Genomic DNA, 18,344 nt, shown 5'->3' with positions numbered 1-18,344 from the left:
TATTATTTGTCTATATTGTATTCTTGGCGAAATCCGGTTTACTAGTTACTGGTGGTGGGACCTCTTGTGAGTCCGCGCGGGTAGATACCACCACCCTGCCTATTTCTGCCGTGAAGCAGTAATGCGTTTCGGTTTGAAGTGTGGGGCAGCCGCTGTAACTATTCTCTCATTCTTCTTCAGTCTCAAGGTAGTATTTGCGTTGTAGACGTCTATGGGTTCCAGTAACTACTTTACACCAGGTGGGCTATAAGCTCGTCGACTATGCTAGAAAAAATAAATAAATAAAAAGATGACAATATGTGGGTAGCTAAGTTAGCCCGCGAATGTAGAACGTCCGTCTACTCTTGGTGGGATAGGCAATCAATAAGCTAATAAAGTTTATCTCCTCTTCTACACCCACCATTTTGAAGTCACTGCAGCGTGACGTAAGCGAGCCACGTCCGGTTCCTGTGTCTTCTTTCCTTAGACTAATATTATACTGCTAGTTTCTCAAAAAAAATTATGAGTGAACACATGAATGACTGAGTGAGTAAATGAATGATTGAATGAACGACTAAATAAATATCAACATGTAAACTCACGTTATTCTTGAAGGCGGTTTCAATATCTCCCTTAGATCCACTAAATTTATCGCTATTTTTCTTTTCTTTCAATCCCATTTCTTCTCCAGAGTCATCAGAGAAGTCCGGGTCCATTACACAATCGTCCGACATTTGAATATCTGTAAGTGTTTCGTTACAATTAAAATTCAACGTGGTCTCGAGCTAGAGACGGTTCGTACTCAAGAGTGCTCACTAAGCCATTTAAGGTCGACGACTCAATTTTCGATGCATACTACCGGTAATTGTTTGGGGTGCAGGAGGCAGTCGCCAGACACGACCGCGCTCCTTCAAGTCAGTACTGTTACGAGCTGGGGCTCAGAATAAATAACTGGCCCTAGCGAGGGCAGAGCTTCGTTGAATCTACCACCGGATCGGAATTGCGACCCGCTGCAAGGATCCGGCGAGAAACTCAGGAGGCTCAAAAAATGCGTTGATGTATCGATCCAGCGGATGGTAGCAATTTTTTTTTCCTCGAGGGGTTATTCTAGATTCGCCGAGCTTGTAGGTGAGCTCGTGGGGCTCAAACCTGACGACTTTGCTAACACGAACCTTAGCAAGAGCCGTGCTTCGCAGAATCTACCACCGGATCGGAAACGTAACCCACTGAGAAGATCCGGCGAGAAACTCAGTGGGCTGTGTCTGAGAGTTAATTTACTCGTCGAGCCCGTCGTCGCAAGCGACGGGTTCGACGAGGACGATGACCGGGGTTGCAATGCTTAGGTTATTTGGTGTGAACCTAACACCGCTATACTCACCGCTGTCAGAATTTTCATTTTTAACTTCATCCTTTACGAACACGCTCTGCAGGTCCTTCCGATTGCGAGTGCTGCTGGTTGCATATGACACTTCATTGAGGAAGCACTCGGAGAATTTCTAAGAGGGGAAGTTAATTTGTGTGACGAACATACAGACAATACATAAAGTAAGCAGTGCTTCGATGTTGTCGTGGCCTGTGGGATAAGACGGCCGGCGCGTTCGTATAGAGCGACGCGGCTGTGCCAAGGTTCGAATCCCGCAGACAGTAACCGATTTGTCTAACGAAAATACACTCTTAAGATATTATGTTCACGAATGACTTCCACGATGAAGGAATAGCATCGTGTAGTATTTAGTAATAGCGTAATTGCTGGTGCTAGAACCTCTTGTGAGTCCACCATCCTGCCTATTTCTGCAGCAGTGAAGCAGTAATGCGTTTCGGTTTGAAGGGTGGGGTAGCCGTTGTAACTGTACTTGAAACCTTAAAACTCATATTTCAAGGTGGGTGGCGGCATTTACGTTGTAGATGTCTATGGGCTCCAGTAACCACTTTACATCAGGTGGGCTGTGAGCTCGTCCACCTATCTATGCTATAAATAATAAATAAATGACAAAATGTGGGTAGCTAAGTTAGCTCGCGAATGTAGAACGTCCGTCTACTCCTGGTGGGATAGGCAATAAATAGGCTATTGAAATTTGTCTCTAATATTATACTGCTAGTTTCTCAAAAGAAAATCATGAGTGAACACATGAATGACTGAGTGAGTAGATGAATGAGCGAACGAATGATTGAATGAATGACTAAATAAATATCAACATGTAAACTCACGTCATCCTCGAAGGTGGTTTCAATATATCCCTCAGATCCACTAAATTTATCACAATTTTTGTTATCTTTCAATCCTATTTCTTCTGTAGAGTCATCAGAGAAGTCCGCGTCTATTACACACTCGTCAGACATTCGAATATCTGTAAATGTTTCGTTACAATTAAAATTCAACGCGGTCTCGAGCTAGAGACGGGTCGTACTCACGAGTGCTCACGGGCGCTCATTAAGCGATTTGAGGTCGACGGGTCAATTTCGATGCATACTAGCGGTAATTAGCGGTAGGTAGCGGTAGGTAGCGGGGTGCAGGAGGCAGTCGCCAAACACGACCGCGCTCCTTCAAGTCAGTACTGTTACGAGCTGGGGCTCAGAATAAATAATAAGCTCTTTGCCTACATACTGATTAAAACTCAATTTAGTTATCGCGACAATTGAGGGTAGTCACTTCAGTCGCAATTCGTGTCTTCGCTTCCTTGAGGTGACACGGACATCGCTTCGCTTCTCATTAGGGCTGGGGTAATGATTGATGCTGGTAGGCCTCTTTCATAGTTCGTCTTCCGCATCCAATCTTTTCCCTCACATGGGTGCTATAATCATCGGTCCACTGGGTTGGGGGGGGGCGCCCAACTGCGCTAACCGGTACGTGGTCACCAATCCAGAGCGCGTCTGCACCATCACCCCTCGGTTCTACGACACATCCACGGCCGCTTGCCACTTCATAAGCTATAACCTATCATCATCATTCTCCTGCCGATCACCCAGTCACCTGAGGTCGGCGCAACATGTTTACTCCTTCCATACTACTCTATCATACACCATTTCTTCGCTCACTCCCCTCCTACACATATCGTCTTTCACGCAATCCATCCATTTCTTCTTCAATCTATAAGCTATAACCTATATGTAACAATGAGGGAGACGACCGTCGATATAGTATAATTAAGAATTAACTGACATCTTTTTTACATATCGCTTGTTTAGTCGTCCTCGCCATCTTGCTTTGCATCTCTTTTCGTCATCTCTCTCTCACTCTCCCTCTCTCTTTCTTATCGTTTTCTCTCACTCACACCGTAACGCTCTGACTGAGTTTTTCGGAATGATCGTGAGACGACGTTGGCTACGTGACTTCCGCATTAATCGAACTTCAATGTCTTCTCCCTTTCTTTTCCATCTCAGTCTCAACGTGCGTCACGTAACAGAGGGAGACAGCTTTTTTATTTATTTTCTCTACTTAATCGTTGATAACCTAAGGGACCATTCAAGCTACGATATGGCTGATATGTTACATCACGAGCTCAACCTGAGAGAGTTTGCTAACACTGGCCCCAGCAAGGGCAGAGCTTCGCTAAATCTATCACCTCAAGAGATGCGTTGCTGTCTCCATCCAGTAGAATGCTTAGGTTAGTTGGCGCAAACCTAACATCGCTATACTCACCGCTGCCAGATTTTTCATTTTTAACTTCATCTTTTACAAGCACGCTCTGCAGGTCCTTCCGATTGCGAGTGCCGCTGGTTGCATATGACACTTCATTAAGGAAGCACTCGGAGAATTTCTAGGAAGGGGGGGTTAATTTGTGTGACCAACAGACAGACAATACATAAAATAAACATTATAAATGAACAGTGCTTCGATGCTGGCGTGGCCTGCGGGATAAGACGGCCGGTGCGTTCGTACAGAGCGACGCGGCCGTGCCAAGGTTCGAATCTCGCAGACAATAACCGATTTGTCTAACGAAATACGCTCTTAAGATATGTTCACGAACGACTTCCACTATGAAGGAATAGCATCGTATAATATTTAATAATAGCGTAATTACTGGTGGTAGAACGTCTTGTGAGTCCGCGCGGGTAGGTACCAATGCGTTTTGGTTTGAAGGGTGAGGTGAGGGGAGAGACGCTTGACTTCATGACTTTTTCTTACCAATTAATCAGCAGTTGTTATACTTTTGTTGTTGTTTTGTTTTGTTTATTTTGAGTAATACTTGTCGTATACTGTTATCTAGACGCTATAGTAGAAATAGGTACCAGTAAGTGTTGGTATGATTAGTGTTAAAAACATGTCAACCTGTTACTGTAGTTTCATATCAACGTGAAAGAAGTACAAACAAACAAACAAATAAACTTTCACATTTATAATTTGAGTTGATTCTCTATATACTTAGGTAACTACTCAAACAATAGGTGGGCCTTGTTTACCTGCCTAGGCGATAAATATTATAAAAAATTTGAATATAGTTCTTGACTTTAACAGATTCTACATAATTATGTCCAATGCCACGTGAATGCCATATCTTCTACTCACATCAATGGTCTTCCTAGCATTAAGACAACCCTAATGAATAGTGTTGTCGACAGTTACCTCTCTGTTTCTCTTCAATTTCTTTCGAGTCCATTGTTTGGATTTCCTCTTCGACACACTCCTGACGTTTACCAAGGCATCTTCTTGTTCGCGTTCAACATAACCGATGAAATTTTGGATCACTGTAAGTTACAATTATTTTTTTAATCCTTTAGATGGCTCACCGCACATTTTTTATTAGTTAGTTTGACTCCACGTAATGTGGGATAAGAGGCAGTAAATGATCCTTGACGATGCTTCTTACCTTCGTTTTTGACTTCATCCTTAAAATCTACCCGAACATTTGGTCTTCTAGAACAATCCACGTGCGGCGATATCGCGATGATCTCGTTCTTGGTGATCTTCAAACGCGGCGGCCTTGATACTTCGGTCAGCAAATATTCGTTTAAATTCTAAAAACATTAATGCCTTATATTCGTTTTACTTTTGAGGAGACAACATAATGTAGATTGAGATTTCGGTGTCACGTTTCAAGGTGGAGAATGGAGGTGAGTTGTTGTAGTCCTAGGGCACCCTGCTGTTACATAGGGCCCTCACAAGTTGCCTCCACTTTGCCATGTCTTGCACAATAATATTTACATAACATACAAATTATTTACATATAGTAGCCGTACTGGCCCCCTTCGCTTGGCATTTAAAATTAAGATTATTATTTATTGTCATTACTCTTCTCTGTCTAGTCCAACACTCATATAAATATTAGCCTATCCATTAAGTACAAGTCAATCGGATGCATAGTTCAGTAGTTATAACGGAACATCCATAAAAACCACTGTAGATTTATATTATATACTAGTATAGATTACGTTTTAAATGGTCAATATTGTGGAACTGCAACTTCATATGTAAAAAAAAACTATTATTTTGTTTTCCGTGTAACCAGTCAAAAGTATTTTGTGATGGAAACCACAATTAATAATCGGTCACCTCTTTAGTGTAGGTTTGCAGTATCCTGTGGGAATCCTGGACCTGCTGTCTGAACTGTACAGCCCTCTTCAGCAGCACCTCACACTCCCAGCACACTAGCAGAACTGATGATACCCTATTTAACTGAAATAATTACATCTTGTCATCATTACATCATAAAAATCACAAAAATTAAACCTAATTTCTGATAAAGATTTCTTACTGGTCGAAGGGAGTCTTGTGAGTTTGCATGGGTACCACTACCCTGCCTTTGACTGTAATAAAGCAGTAATGCGTCTCAATTTAAGAGAGTTCAGTTAGAGCTAATGTCTTAAGGCAGGTGGCCATATTTACATTGTTGACATCTATGGGCTCCAGTAAGCAATAGCCGGTACACAGCAGCTCCCATTTAAATCCCAAACAAGCCCAGACAATAAAGTGTTAACATCATAATGAGCTTAATATCTAATACAATAAAAGGTTGAAACAAATGTTGTGTATTAGTCAAGGCATTTGTTTTCATTTTAATAAAAATAATTGCTAAGTACAAGTTGTATAGAATCATACGCACAGTGAACTGACGTGTTACCCAACATGTGTGCGTTCATAATAAAACATAATAACAACAAAGATACTGTAATTTTTTTTAGTTACTTTTTCTGGTGGTGACCTTTTTGGGGTCCGCACGAGTAGGTACCACCACCCTGCTTATTTCTGCCATGAAGCTGTAATGGGTTTCGGTTTGAAGTGTAGGCAGCGGTTGTAACTACTTAAATTGAAACCTTAGAACTCATATTTCAAGGTGGGGGGCGGCTTTTACATTTTAGATGTCTATGGCTCCGGTAACTACTTAACACAAGGTAGGCAGTAAGAAAATAAATAAATAAAGTAATTTAATGGAATGATAATGGATTAGTGGACAATTAAAATTATGCAGAATCTCACAGGTATCTCTTGCAAAGCGTCCAAGTAGTATTTCAGGATCTTGTCTTCGGTGATAACTCGGAGAGACCGCCCCACACAGAGGCACACCACGCAAAGTTCATTCAAAGACTTAGAATCGTTTTTTACATTCATTTTTTGTTATTCTATTAACAGTAACATTGTGAATTGTGTTTTTTGTTATACGGTTTTCTTAGACTTAATGGACGTGATTCCAATTAATAATGATCATTTTCTAACATGTTTTTATTTAGTTTTCTGTTGATAGGAAACTAACAAATAAACTTTCACATTCTATTTTTTGTGACACTAAAAATGTTTTAGTAATTGATGAGGCTCAAGAACGGCATGTAATTTTAGGCTTACTGGTTTGTAAAAATAAAGAGTTTTACGTAAAATCTGGCCTCGCGGTTTACAGACCTTTATTTATTTACGATTTATTTACAATTTTTAAGATAGCTACACATATTTTGCATTTTTTTAAGGGATTTTATGACGTGGTAACTAAGACCTTCAAGTCATATCTTATTTTAATTTATATTCTTATGGTTATTTATTTATATTCTTATAAGTTTTATAAACTTGTATTCGGTTTTTAACACCTACTACATATAAATATTACAGTATTTAGTATATGTATATACAGTATTTAGACCTTTCAATTTCAATAAATTGTTATATGTTATTTATTAAATTCATCAAAATCAAAACATTTTCTATCAGCCGTCATCTCAACACTCACTCTTCTCTCTCTAATATCGTCATTTACACACTCCATCCATATCTTCTTCGGTCGACCTCTTCCTCCTCTACCTTGCACTACCATTTCCATACATCTCCTAGTCACAAGCATCTTCTCTTTACGCATCACACGTCCATACCACGCTAACCGTCCGCTCTTTAATTTGTTAATTACCGGTGCTACTTTCACACTTCCTCTGATTTACTCTTTCCTTCTCTTGTTCATTCTTAAGAATATTTTAGAAGATTAATAGAATGAAACACAACAATTTAACTCATGTGCATACGAAGTATGTGACGACTTTGAATAGCTCCCAAGAAATGTATCAAATTATTCGTTTGTTGATGTTCAATTTTTTGTCTGTTTGATTATCTATTTGGTGTTTCTTCAGGTTTAAATGTATAATAGCGGTTATCAATTGCTTAATATCTGTGAAAGTGCACAAGTGTGGGAAAATGAAACAAAGCCGCTGGACGTAACTTTTCGGGATCCTCCAAAAAGTCCACTGAAAAAATCTCAGTAAATGACCACCATGCACCATTTTACTGAGTTTATATATCATCCCATATCATATCATCTTATTTCATTTAACTTCATGCCAGTTGATTAATGTTTTAAATTAATTATCTTTACTTCATTTCACTCCACATCATCATTTTCCATAAAATTGTTAATATAAATTCAAATAAGACATGACTTAAAGGTTTTAGTTACCAGGTCATAAAATACTTTTTAAAAAAATAGCAGTTGGCGGTAAGTCCTTATTTTTACAAAACTTAAGAAAATAATAAACCCAAGTTTTCGTACATTTATGAACATTTGGCCGGATTTTACCCGTTACGAAATCAAATACCAGTAATTAGTTTAACAGAAACGTAAATTATGGTAAAAACAGTTCCTATAAAACTTTAATTCGTTAATAGGTACATAATTATGTATTCGCACATTACCTATTGTGAGAAATTTATCTTCTGAGTTACGTGTTCTATTAAAGGATTTTATAGAGTAATTCATGATATTTTCAGGTATTTAGGTATTTTTTCGTTGCAATATTAAACTTAATTTCAAATTTGTTGCGAAATTTATACTAATTAATTACATGTCTGTCTACTTGCCGCCATTGCTAGCAATAAGATAGACTTGAATTAAAAAAAAACCAAAATATATATTTTTTGTTAATTTTTGGAACGAAGTTCCTTATCGCGCGTTGTGAAAGGGGGCTAGACGGAAAAAATTCTTACGAAAAGTTGTCAGGACACTTTTTGCTATAGTAAGCTATTGTAAGCTGTGCGGCGTCGCATGTTTCTCTGTCTGTCTGTCTGTCTGTCTCTCTCTCTCTTATATAACATTATATTTGTTAATAATAAAAAAAATTTATTATAACTTAAAAAAAATAAAATTTTATTACAATTCCTTCACTAATTAATCGAAAGGAACTTCGTTCCATCCGGGTGTCCCTTGACACCTCTCAAGTTTTTTTGTTAATGTTCGTTATCGAATTCAAGCTTTCTTAATCTTTAATTTTGTCGAGTTAAAATCCCTAACCGAGTCATTGTCTTCGAAGTGAAGAAATCATTGATATTGTTCTATAAGCTACAATTTGCTTTATTAAAACCATACTTTTTAAATTTTACACGCGGGAGGAAATGTCCAACTTTTCTCCCTTGGTGCACAATGTACTATTTTTATGGGGTCCGCCTCCCAACCTCCCGCCAGGGCTTCGCCCCTGAACCCCACCGGGGCTTCGCCCCCGGCTCGGTACTCCACGGGTGCTAAGTTTTTTACAATGTCGAACTTTCGGCCTGGTAGAAAAAATAGTATGTGCACCGCGGGAAAAAAGTAGGACATCTCATGTGTAAAACACGCGGGAGGAAATGTCCAACTTTTCTCCCTTGGTGCACCATGTACCATGTTTACAAAAACGTTATAATCCGTCATATGTATGTACCGTCATATGAGTCGACTTTTATCAAAGCCGGCAATCTGACTTTTGGACAATTATTGGTAAATCAGAAAAACGAATTATTGACTTTGTATTCCATTGTCAGTCACAAAACTCTTCGGAACGACATCTTAGATAAATAACAGGTTAACTATTAACCTTTATTTAATGCAGGTTTTGAACCGTATTCTTTGAAGGAGCCGATTATATTCAAACCAATCTGTATTGACATATCAATAACATTTTTTTGTCCAAATGCACAGATTGCCACCTTTGATAATAGACGACTCATATGTCATACGTTTAAATGGTTTGCAGACCTTTTAATAGATTATCATCATACACTTTATTTACATGTTGGTTCTCGCACTTTGAAAGAAATTCTATTTTTTTATTGCCCGCTTAGGCAGACGAGCAAGCGACTCACCTGATGGTGAGTGGTTACCGTCGCCCATGGACGTCAGCAATGCCAGGGGCAGAGCCAGGCCGCAACTATTGGATGCGGGGATTCCTCGTAGGAGGTTCGAAAAACTGAATCAACAAAATATAATTGTTATTGGTATCGTAATGGGAAATCCGAGCTGATTTCAGTGGGGGCAATGTTCGATTTGAGGGTTTAAATTTTGAAATCTCCCGCCACCTTGCCGGTACCCGCGCTGCCGCGTAATCAACTGAGCGCGACACTAGCGCCACGCGTCGTCGTAGTTTGTGAAACATTTGAAAAAGTCGGTCGTGAAAAGTGTATTGTCTATGGTCGTGAAATCTTTAGCAGTTGGTGGTAAGTAAGTAAGTATTATAATGGTGGTGGAACCTCTTGTGAGTCCGCGCGGGTAGGTACCACCGCCCTGCCTATTTCTGCCGTGAAGCAGTAATGCGTTTCGATTTGAAGGGTGGGCAGCCGTTGTAACTATACTTGAGACCTTAAAACGCATATCTCAAGGTGGGTGGCGCATTTACGTTGTGGATGTCTATGGGCTCCAGTAACCACTTAACACCAGGTGGGCTGTGAGCTCGTCCACCCATCTAATCAATAAAAAAAAACTTTGAAACGTGATTTTTTTACAGATGAAATAAATCTTATTCAATAATGTTAAAACTAATAGAAACACCTAAAAGTTTTTTATAGTGACCGCTGGAAGTAATGAAAATAAAAAAAACATGAGATCAGACCATAACGGCGTTTATTGTGAAAATAATGTAGTTTATTGTGGGTTTTCACAATAAACTAAGAAGCTGTTACATAAATCGAATTATTACATCCACTTGAAGAGTACGTTGATCACTGATGTTTCTTTTTACACTGTGTCCAGATGGAAGACTCGTTTCAAGACACGGAGAAGGTCATGCTGCTGGGAGAGCTTAGCCATTATGAGGAAGTCCCTGAAATTCAAATGGCAGATGCACAGTGCTCACCACACCTGAAGGTCAAGGTCTGAAGCAGTCACAGGAAGTAAGCATCATTAACTAAAACTTATAGAATGTTAATTTAAATAAACAGAATTCAAAAAAAATCAGAAAAAAAATTATAATTAGCTTAATTACTGGTGGTAGGACCTCTTGTGAGTCCGCGCGGGTAGGTACCACCGCCCTGCCTATTTCTGCCGTGAAGCAGTAATGCGTTTCGATTTGAAGGGTGGGCAGCCGTTGTAACTATACTTGAGACCTTCGAACTTATATCTCAAGGTGGGTGGCGCATTTACGTTGTAGATGTCTATGGGCTCCAGTAACCACTTAACACCAGGTGGGCTGTGAGCTCGTCCACCCATCTAAGCAATAAAAAAAAAAAATAGTAGGTGAGCTCACGGGGATAAGCCACCGCTATTACACATTTAAACATGAAGAAACATTAAATAGACAAAATAAAACAAATCAACTTTACCGTTACAATTACCTGACATAACCTACAATACTTTATTATAAAGTACGGGTGGCAATCCTAGTCCCTGAACGTCCTATACCAAATACAGCCGCGGTCCCCCATTAATATTCGTAATATAAAAAAATGGCGTCTTTTAACGCTGAATCATCTATCTATATCTATATATATAAAAGAAAGTCGTGTTAGTTACACTATTTATAACTCAAGAACGGCTGAACTGATTTGGCTGAAAATTGGTGAGGAGGTAGCTTAGAACCAGGAGAAGGACATAGGACTTTTTATCACGTTCCCGTGGGACGTGACATAAAACGTGGTATAACAAAACGCAACTGATATGCAATAACAAAACGCAACTGACAGCTAAACGTAATATATTCTATGGTTAATTAAAGTAGAATTTTGAAGTTGACGTGTTTAACACAAACTGTGTGGCGGAACAAAGTTCGCCGGGTCCGCTAGTAGGTATATAAAAATGAATTGCTGTTCGTTAGTCTCGCCTAAAACTCGAGAACGGCTGGACCGATCTGGGTAATTTTGGTCTTGAATTATTTGTGGAGGTCCAGAGAAGGTTTAAAAGGTAAATAAATATGAAAATGCTCAATAACAATTTTGTTTTCCCTTTGATATGTTCCCCGTCGGGCGGATTCCTTTTGTTTGTTTTAAGTTTATTTTATACAAAAGTTTAGGTCTTTTATTTACCGATCTTTTTTTATTTTTTTATTGCCCTTGTAGGCAGACGAGCATACGGCCCACCTGATGGTGAGTGGTTACCGTCGCCCATGGACTTCAGCAATGCCAGGGGTAGAGCCAAGCCGCTGCCTACCGCTAAATATACCGTCTTAAATATTTTTGTCACCTTTTTGTTAACTCAGTTTCCTTTGGACGCGTTTCGCTCTCTTCGTCTTCTTCGCCGGGCAACGTTTGGCCTTCCTCTTCAACACGCCCCGGACTCTGGTCGGGGGGTGCTCCTGTTCCACAGTCCCCGGATCCGCCTCGGCCTCTGGGGTGCAAGACGCGACGGACCAATTTTATTAAAGCTTGCTCAGCTCGTAGCGCGACTACAGTCTAAAGCTTTCATAATTTTCAAAGTTACCACCGCCCCATTTCTGCCGCGAAGCAGTAACGCGTTCTTGTTTGTAGGGTGGGGCAGCCGTTGTACTGTAAAAACTGAGACTTCAGGACTCGTGTCTCAACGAGGTTGATATCTATGAGCTCTGGTGACCACTCAACGGGACGTTTATCAATATTAGCGGTACAAAAGAGCCTTCCTCGCTCAAAGTGCTCGTACTTCACCTTGTACTCTTACTCATTATGGCTTAGATGGATGGACGAGCTCACAGCCCACCTGGTGTTAAGTTGTTACTGGAGCCAATAGACATCTACAATGTAAATACCGTCAACCACCTTGAGATATAAGTTCTAAGGTCTCAGGTATACTTAGTCTTGCCATAAATACTGAGACAAAGGAAAAATTTTTTTTTATTGCAAATAACATTTATTACTTTTACAGTGTTTTAGTTTAATACATAAATATAAAACAATTTAAAGTATAAAAAGCTTATTCGAAGTGGTCTCCATTGGCTGCAATACAGTCCTTTAAACGTTGAGGCCAGTTATCAATAGAAGCACGCACTCTTTCAATGGGAAAATTTTTCACTGCCAATCGTACAGATTGTTTTAGGGACTCCAAATTATCATGTCGTTTAGAGCAAGCCTTACTCTCTAAAACTGACCATAAACCATAATCCAGCGGATTAAGATCGGGACTAGACGACGGCCAGTCTTCAGCTCTGATGAAGTCCGAAACGTTCGTTTCCAACCAAGACTGCGTAGACCGAGCTTTATGACCTGGCGCCGAGTCTTGCTGGAAGGACCATTCTTGATTATTGAACATGGCGTTGTTAAGGGGCTTCACTACCTTCTCAAGAATGGTATCTTGATACACGTGCTGATGTTTTGATACCTTTTTCACAAAAGTATGGCTCAGTCACTCCTTCATAGCTAATACCCCACCAAACCATCACTGAAGTCGGATAGTGCCCACGTTGCACTCTGTCGACTAATTGGGAAGCTTCCTTAGAGCTTTGAGCATAAATACGGTCATTTTGTTTGTTAAAATGTTGCCCAATTGTAAAAATTTTCTCATCCGTAAACAAATTTTTTCTATGACCTCCCTTTGCGTACCGCTTCAGTAGTTGTTTCGATATTACCACCCTATTCTCTTTTAAATTATCAGTTAAGAAATGAACAGTACGTCTCTTACAGGCTGCAAGTCCTAAATCATCTTTTAAAATACGCGACATGGTTCTAGGTGCTATCTTCATCTCCCGAGATAAAATCTTTTGCTTTCGGACAGTATTTATTCGAATTCTTTCCCTTACTGCTTTGACCACCTTTTTCGTACGAACACTACGTGGACGGCCAGATTTTTTCTGTCACAAACAGAGGAGGTCTCATTGCACCTATTAATAGCCCGGTACATAAACATTTTACTAAAACCAAGCGTATGGAAAGTTTTAAAACTTGCATTTGGCTCCATACCTGCTTTATGTAATGCAATCACAGCGATTCGGTTCTCTTTATCACCCCACTCCATTTTAATATCACAAAATATTGTATAATGTATTGGCGCCAAAATGAGAACTCAATGAGCAATCATATAAAAATGACAGATTCCAAATTCAAATGTAATATTTTGTTTATTTTTAATTGTAACAGTATTTATGGCCAGACTAAGTAGTTACAACGGCTGCCCCACCCTTCAAAACGAAAGGCGTTACTGCTTCACGGCAGAAATAGGCGGGGTGGTGGTACCCACTTTCGCGGACTCACAAGAGGTCCTACCACCAGTAAATATTATATCTAATATATAAAATTCTCGTGTCACAGTGAACTCCTCCGAAACGGCTGGACCGATTTTCGTGAATCTTAGCGTGCATATCGGCCAGGTTGGAGAATCGGAGAACATCTATTTTTCATCCCCCCAAATGTTAAGGATGGTCCACGCCTAAATTTTATTTGAATTTATACTACTTTAGGCACGTTATGAAAAATTGGTGAGAGTGAAATTCTACGATGCGCGCACACCGTGACACAAAATGAACAGAATGAAGTTGCCCACTAAATCGCTCATTACAATACGACCGACGCAATTTGTTATAAATAAAAGTTTTGGTCTTTTATTTATCGATTGAGGCACTACGAAGTCTGCCGGGTCTGCTAGTAATATTATAATATAAATAATTTTGTCACCTTTTTGTTCACGACGTTTCCTTTGGACGCGTTTCGCTTTCTTCGTCTTCTTCGCCGGGCAACGTTTGGCCTTCCTCTTCAACGCGCCCGGGACTCTGGCCGGGGGGTGCTCGTGCTCCACAGTCCCCGGATCCGAATCGGCCTCTGGGGTGCAAGACGCCACAGACCAATTTTATATTTATATTAAGAAAGCGATGCGCGTCCTTGCTCTGCAGGGTAGGGGCTAGCTCCAACAGCATCCTGGCCATGATATTCTCTAGATTAAGATGGACCTTTTCTGAATCATTGCAGAGAGGTCCACAAAATTTGTTCGTAATTCCGCTATTGCAATCGTATGTAACTAACTTATTTTTAAGAAATAAATGTGACTAACATTTTTATGGATCATTATCTGAAATAAAGAATTTAATAATAATAATTAAAGTTTGCTCTGCTCGTAGCGCGACTACAGTCTAAAGCTTTCATAATTTTCAAAGTTACCACCGCCCCATTTCTGCCGCGAAGCAGTAACGCGTTCCGGTTTGTAGGGTGGGCCAGCCGTTGTACTGTAAAAACTGAGACTTCAGGACTCGTGTCTCAACGTGGTTGATATCTATGAGCTCTGGTGACCACTCAACGGCACGTTTATCAATATGAGCAGTAAAAAAGAGCCTTCCTCGCTCAAAGTGCTCGTACTTCACCTTGTACTCTTACTCATTATTGCTTAGACGGATGGACGAGATCACAGCCCACCTGGCGTTAAGTGGTTACTCGAGCCCATAGACAACGTAGATACCGCCACCCACCTTGAGATACGAGTTGTAAGGTCTCAGTATAGTTACAACGGCTGCCCCACCCGTCAGTCAAACCGAAACGCATTACTGCTTCACGGCAGAAATAGGCAGGGTGGTGGTACCTACCCGCGTGGACTCACAATACTTAGACACACAATACTAGAAGTAATACTTAGATGGTCGTTGGGAAACCCGAAGAGACATTTCCACCAGCCAACCGGTATCAAAGGTGACAGGCGGACGACAAACTCACCTACGCGCATCCACTCCCTATCATTCTCCTCTTCGAGACAATCAGACTGTAAATCTTCGTTCTCTTCAAGTTTTACTTTCAAAGTCATATCCCCCTCATCGTCCATGTTCTGAATCTTCTATAGAGTGTAAAAATAATAAAAAAGAAATAAAATTTTGTAACGGACTTGCTTATCGCGCGTTTAGTTCGCGGGCCGAGGGGCGAGTCCGTTAAAAATATAAGTGTAACAATAAATAAAAAATAAATAAAAAATACATTGAAAAGCGCCATTTTTTCGCAGTGAAAATTATTTTAATTAAAAAATATAAATGACAAACAAAACATACTTTTTTTTGCATATTATATACTATGTCGTAGGTTAGGTTAGGTTAGGTTACGCAAGCGCATGCGGACTTTTTGGCGGGAACGCGAGGAGTGAAGTGTGATTTGTTTTATTTTGTTTATTTAGTGTTTCTTCGGGATTAAATGTGTAATAATGATGCTTTATTAACTGTTTAATATCTGTGAAAGTGCACAAATGTGGGAAAATGAAACAAAGCCGCTGGACGTAATTTCTCGGGATCCTCCAAAAAGTCCACTAAAAAAAAAACTTAGTAAATGACCACCATTTTATTGAGATTATATTTCATCCCATATCATCTCTTTTCATTTCATTTCATCTCAGCTGATTAATATCTCAAATTAATCATCTTCATTTCATTTCACTCCATAATATAATTTTTCATAAAAATATGAAAATAAATTAAAATAAGATATGACTTAAAGGTATCAGTTACCAGGTCATAAAATGCCTTAAAAAAAGAAAGCAAGCGCATGCGCTATACTAGCACTTGCGATTTCTTATTTTGTATGCCATGCTCACATTTACCAAAACGACATGGTCATTGTGAATTCAATGTACATTTCCCTTCTTTGAAATTGTAAATGTTAGTGGAATGTACATTACCCAAACGAGGTGGCAAATGTGCACATTTACCAGAAAATGTGTACATTTGCCGCAGTATTTTTACTGGTGGTAGGACCTCTTGAGAGTCCGCGCGGGTAGATACCACCACCCTGCTTATTTCTGCCGTGAAGCAGTAATGCGTTTCGGTTTGAAGGGTGGTGCAGCCGTTGTAACTATACTTGAGACCTTCGAACTTATATCTCAAGGTGGATGGCGCATTTACGTTGTAGATGTCTATGGGCTCCAGTAACCACTTAACACCAGGTGGGCTGTGAGCTCGTCCACCCATCTAAGCAATAAAAAAAAAAAGTATCTACTTTTACCGTAACATATATAACATTAAAATTGTGGAAATAACGAAGGATGTATGTGAGCTCACGGGGCTGAAACCGGAGTGTTACTAACAGTCGATTGTTGGTGTCAAGTGTTAATTATGGAAATCTGTTTAGTTTTTGTTTAACTATCCTTAATACACCATAATGTAATTCTAGTTTGTCAAAAATATATGAACGAATGATTTAATGAATGACTAAATAAATATCAACATGTAAACTCACGTCATCCTCGAAGGCGGTTTCAATATCTCCCTCAGATTCACTTAATCCATTTTTTTCTGCAACGTCAAAAGCGAGGTCCGCGTCTATGGGACACTCGTCCGAGATATCATTATCTGTAAATGTTTCATTACAATTAAAACCCAACACGACCTCGAGCTAGAAACGGCTCGTACTCACGAGTGCTCACAGGCGCTCACTAAGCGATTTGAACGACTCAATTCTGATGCACACAGTGTCCTAGGACCCTTCGAGCCGGAAGCGGTAATTGTTTGGGGGCAGGACGCAGTCGCCAGACACGACCGAGCTCCTTCAAGTCTTGCAATATTGCTTTGCATCTCTTTTAATTTTTTTTGCCCCCACCTAGTCGCTAGTAGGCTGAGGCTATTCCAGCTACGCCCGGATGGGTAGGTCAGGTCACTTTGCTAACACTAGTCCTAACAAGAGTAGTGCTTCGCAGAATCTACCACCGGATTGGAATCGCGACCCACTGAGAAAATCCAGCGTGAAACTCGATGGGTTCAAGTGGGGTGTTCCGATCTAGCGGACTGCTTAGGTTATTTGGTGCGAACCTAACATCGCTATACTCACCGCTGTCAGAATGTTCACTTTTAACTTCATCTTTTACAAATAATTCTAGGTCTAGGTCAGTCTGATTGCAAATATCACTCGTTGTATACGGCACTTCATTGAGGAGGCACCCGGTGAATATCTGAGGGGGAGAATGGAGAATTCGTTTGTGTGACCAATATACAGACAACACGTAAATAATATACAGTGGTGGTCATATTATTGAAACACTTTTTATGAATAAAGAAAGTATAATTTCAAAGTAAAAATGTTCGTCTATACTAATATTATAAAGAGGAAAGATTTGTTTGTTTGTTTGTTTGTTTCGAATAGGCTCCGAAACTACTGGACCGATTTGAAAAATTCTTTTTCCATTAGAAGCTCCATTGTCCCTGATGAACATAGGCTACTTTTTTTAATTTTTTTTTAATATTTTTTTTTTGGTTTCATGTGTGTTTTAATGTTTCCGAAGCGAAGCGAGGGCGAGTCGCTAGTATAAAATATACACATTCAATAATTAATAATTATGCAATAATATAGATATTCAAATAAAAAACTCATTAAATGCATATAAAATATAAAACATATCATAATTTTAATTACAAAATGAGTCTTACAATTACATAGGAGTTTATTTTCTGTTACTTGGACGCCTAATTAGAAACATTTAAAAAAAGCATCCATAGCTCGCTCTTTTTTTTTAAATTGGAGCATAACATTTGTTTCTTGGCTTTTTCTATTATTATTTTGGCGGAAATTCAAAAGTTTATCTAAATTTTATTTTATTCAAAATGGGCTAAAAATTGTGACACGTCAACTAGGCCAAAAACAGTTAATTTACAAATAGATAATACGTGGGCGTACAGAAGAATAGCAGAGCATTGAAACTGTTCTGTTGAGAAAGTTTTTAATGCAATTGATCATTATAAAACACATGGAACTGTTGAAAATGTTCTCAGAAAGGCTCGACCAAGAAAAACCTGTCCCAGAGAAGATACGCTAATCGTTCGTGTTGCTAAAAAGACCCAATTGACAGGGTGGC

General features: G+C 39.5%; 2 protein-coding genes and 1 long non-coding RNA gene across 3 annotated transcripts in view; 1 reads left to right on the top strand and 2 right to left on the bottom strand.

Moving 5' to 3' along the window:
* Nucleotides 1-18,344, bottom strand: part of LOC101738426 (uncharacterized) — a 102,378-nt gene that overhangs the window by 14,462 nt on the left and 69,572 nt on the right. The window contains exons 58-61 of the mRNA XM_062670959.1: nucleotides 17,324-17,444; nucleotides 16,736-16,848; nucleotides 1,358-1,475; nucleotides 582-721 (exon numbers count right to left, since the gene is read on the bottom strand). Coding sequence (XP_062526943.1) covers nucleotides 582-721; nucleotides 1,358-1,475; nucleotides 16,736-16,848; nucleotides 17,324-17,444 — 492 coding nt within the window. The remainder of the gene's footprint in view (nucleotides 1-581; nucleotides 722-1,357; nucleotides 1,476-16,735; nucleotides 16,849-17,323; nucleotides 17,445-18,344) is intronic.
* Nucleotides 3,066-6,878, bottom strand: LOC134199643 (uncharacterized). The gene is made up of 5 exons (XM_062670973.1): nucleotides 6,395-6,878; nucleotides 5,471-5,593; nucleotides 4,788-4,935; nucleotides 4,544-4,665; nucleotides 3,066-3,737 (listed from the first exon to the last, which is right to left on the bottom strand). The coding sequence occupies exons 1-5, from the start codon at nucleotides 6,524-6,526 to the stop codon at nucleotides 3,498-3,500; spliced, it is 765 nt and encodes a 254-aa protein (XP_062526957.1). The 5' UTR covers nucleotides 6,527-6,878; the 3' UTR covers nucleotides 3,066-3,497.
* The window catches only part of LOC134199646 (uncharacterized), an 80,279-nt gene continuing 69,670 nt past the window's right edge, over nucleotides 7,736-18,344 (top strand). The window contains exons 1-3 of the long non-coding RNA XR_009974206.1: nucleotides 7,736-8,018; nucleotides 9,667-9,853; nucleotides 10,386-10,525. This is a non-coding gene — a long non-coding RNA (uncharacterized LOC134199646). The remainder of the gene's footprint in view (nucleotides 8,019-9,666; nucleotides 9,854-10,385; nucleotides 10,526-18,344) is intronic.

Source organism: Bombyx mori, chromosome 11, assembly GCF_030269925.1.
Source record: "Bombyx mori chromosome 11, ASM3026992v2".
Classification (NCBI taxonomy): Eukaryota; Metazoa; Arthropoda; class Insecta; order Lepidoptera; family Bombycidae; genus Bombyx; species Bombyx mori.
This window is presented reverse-complemented; position numbering and strand designations above follow the sequence as displayed.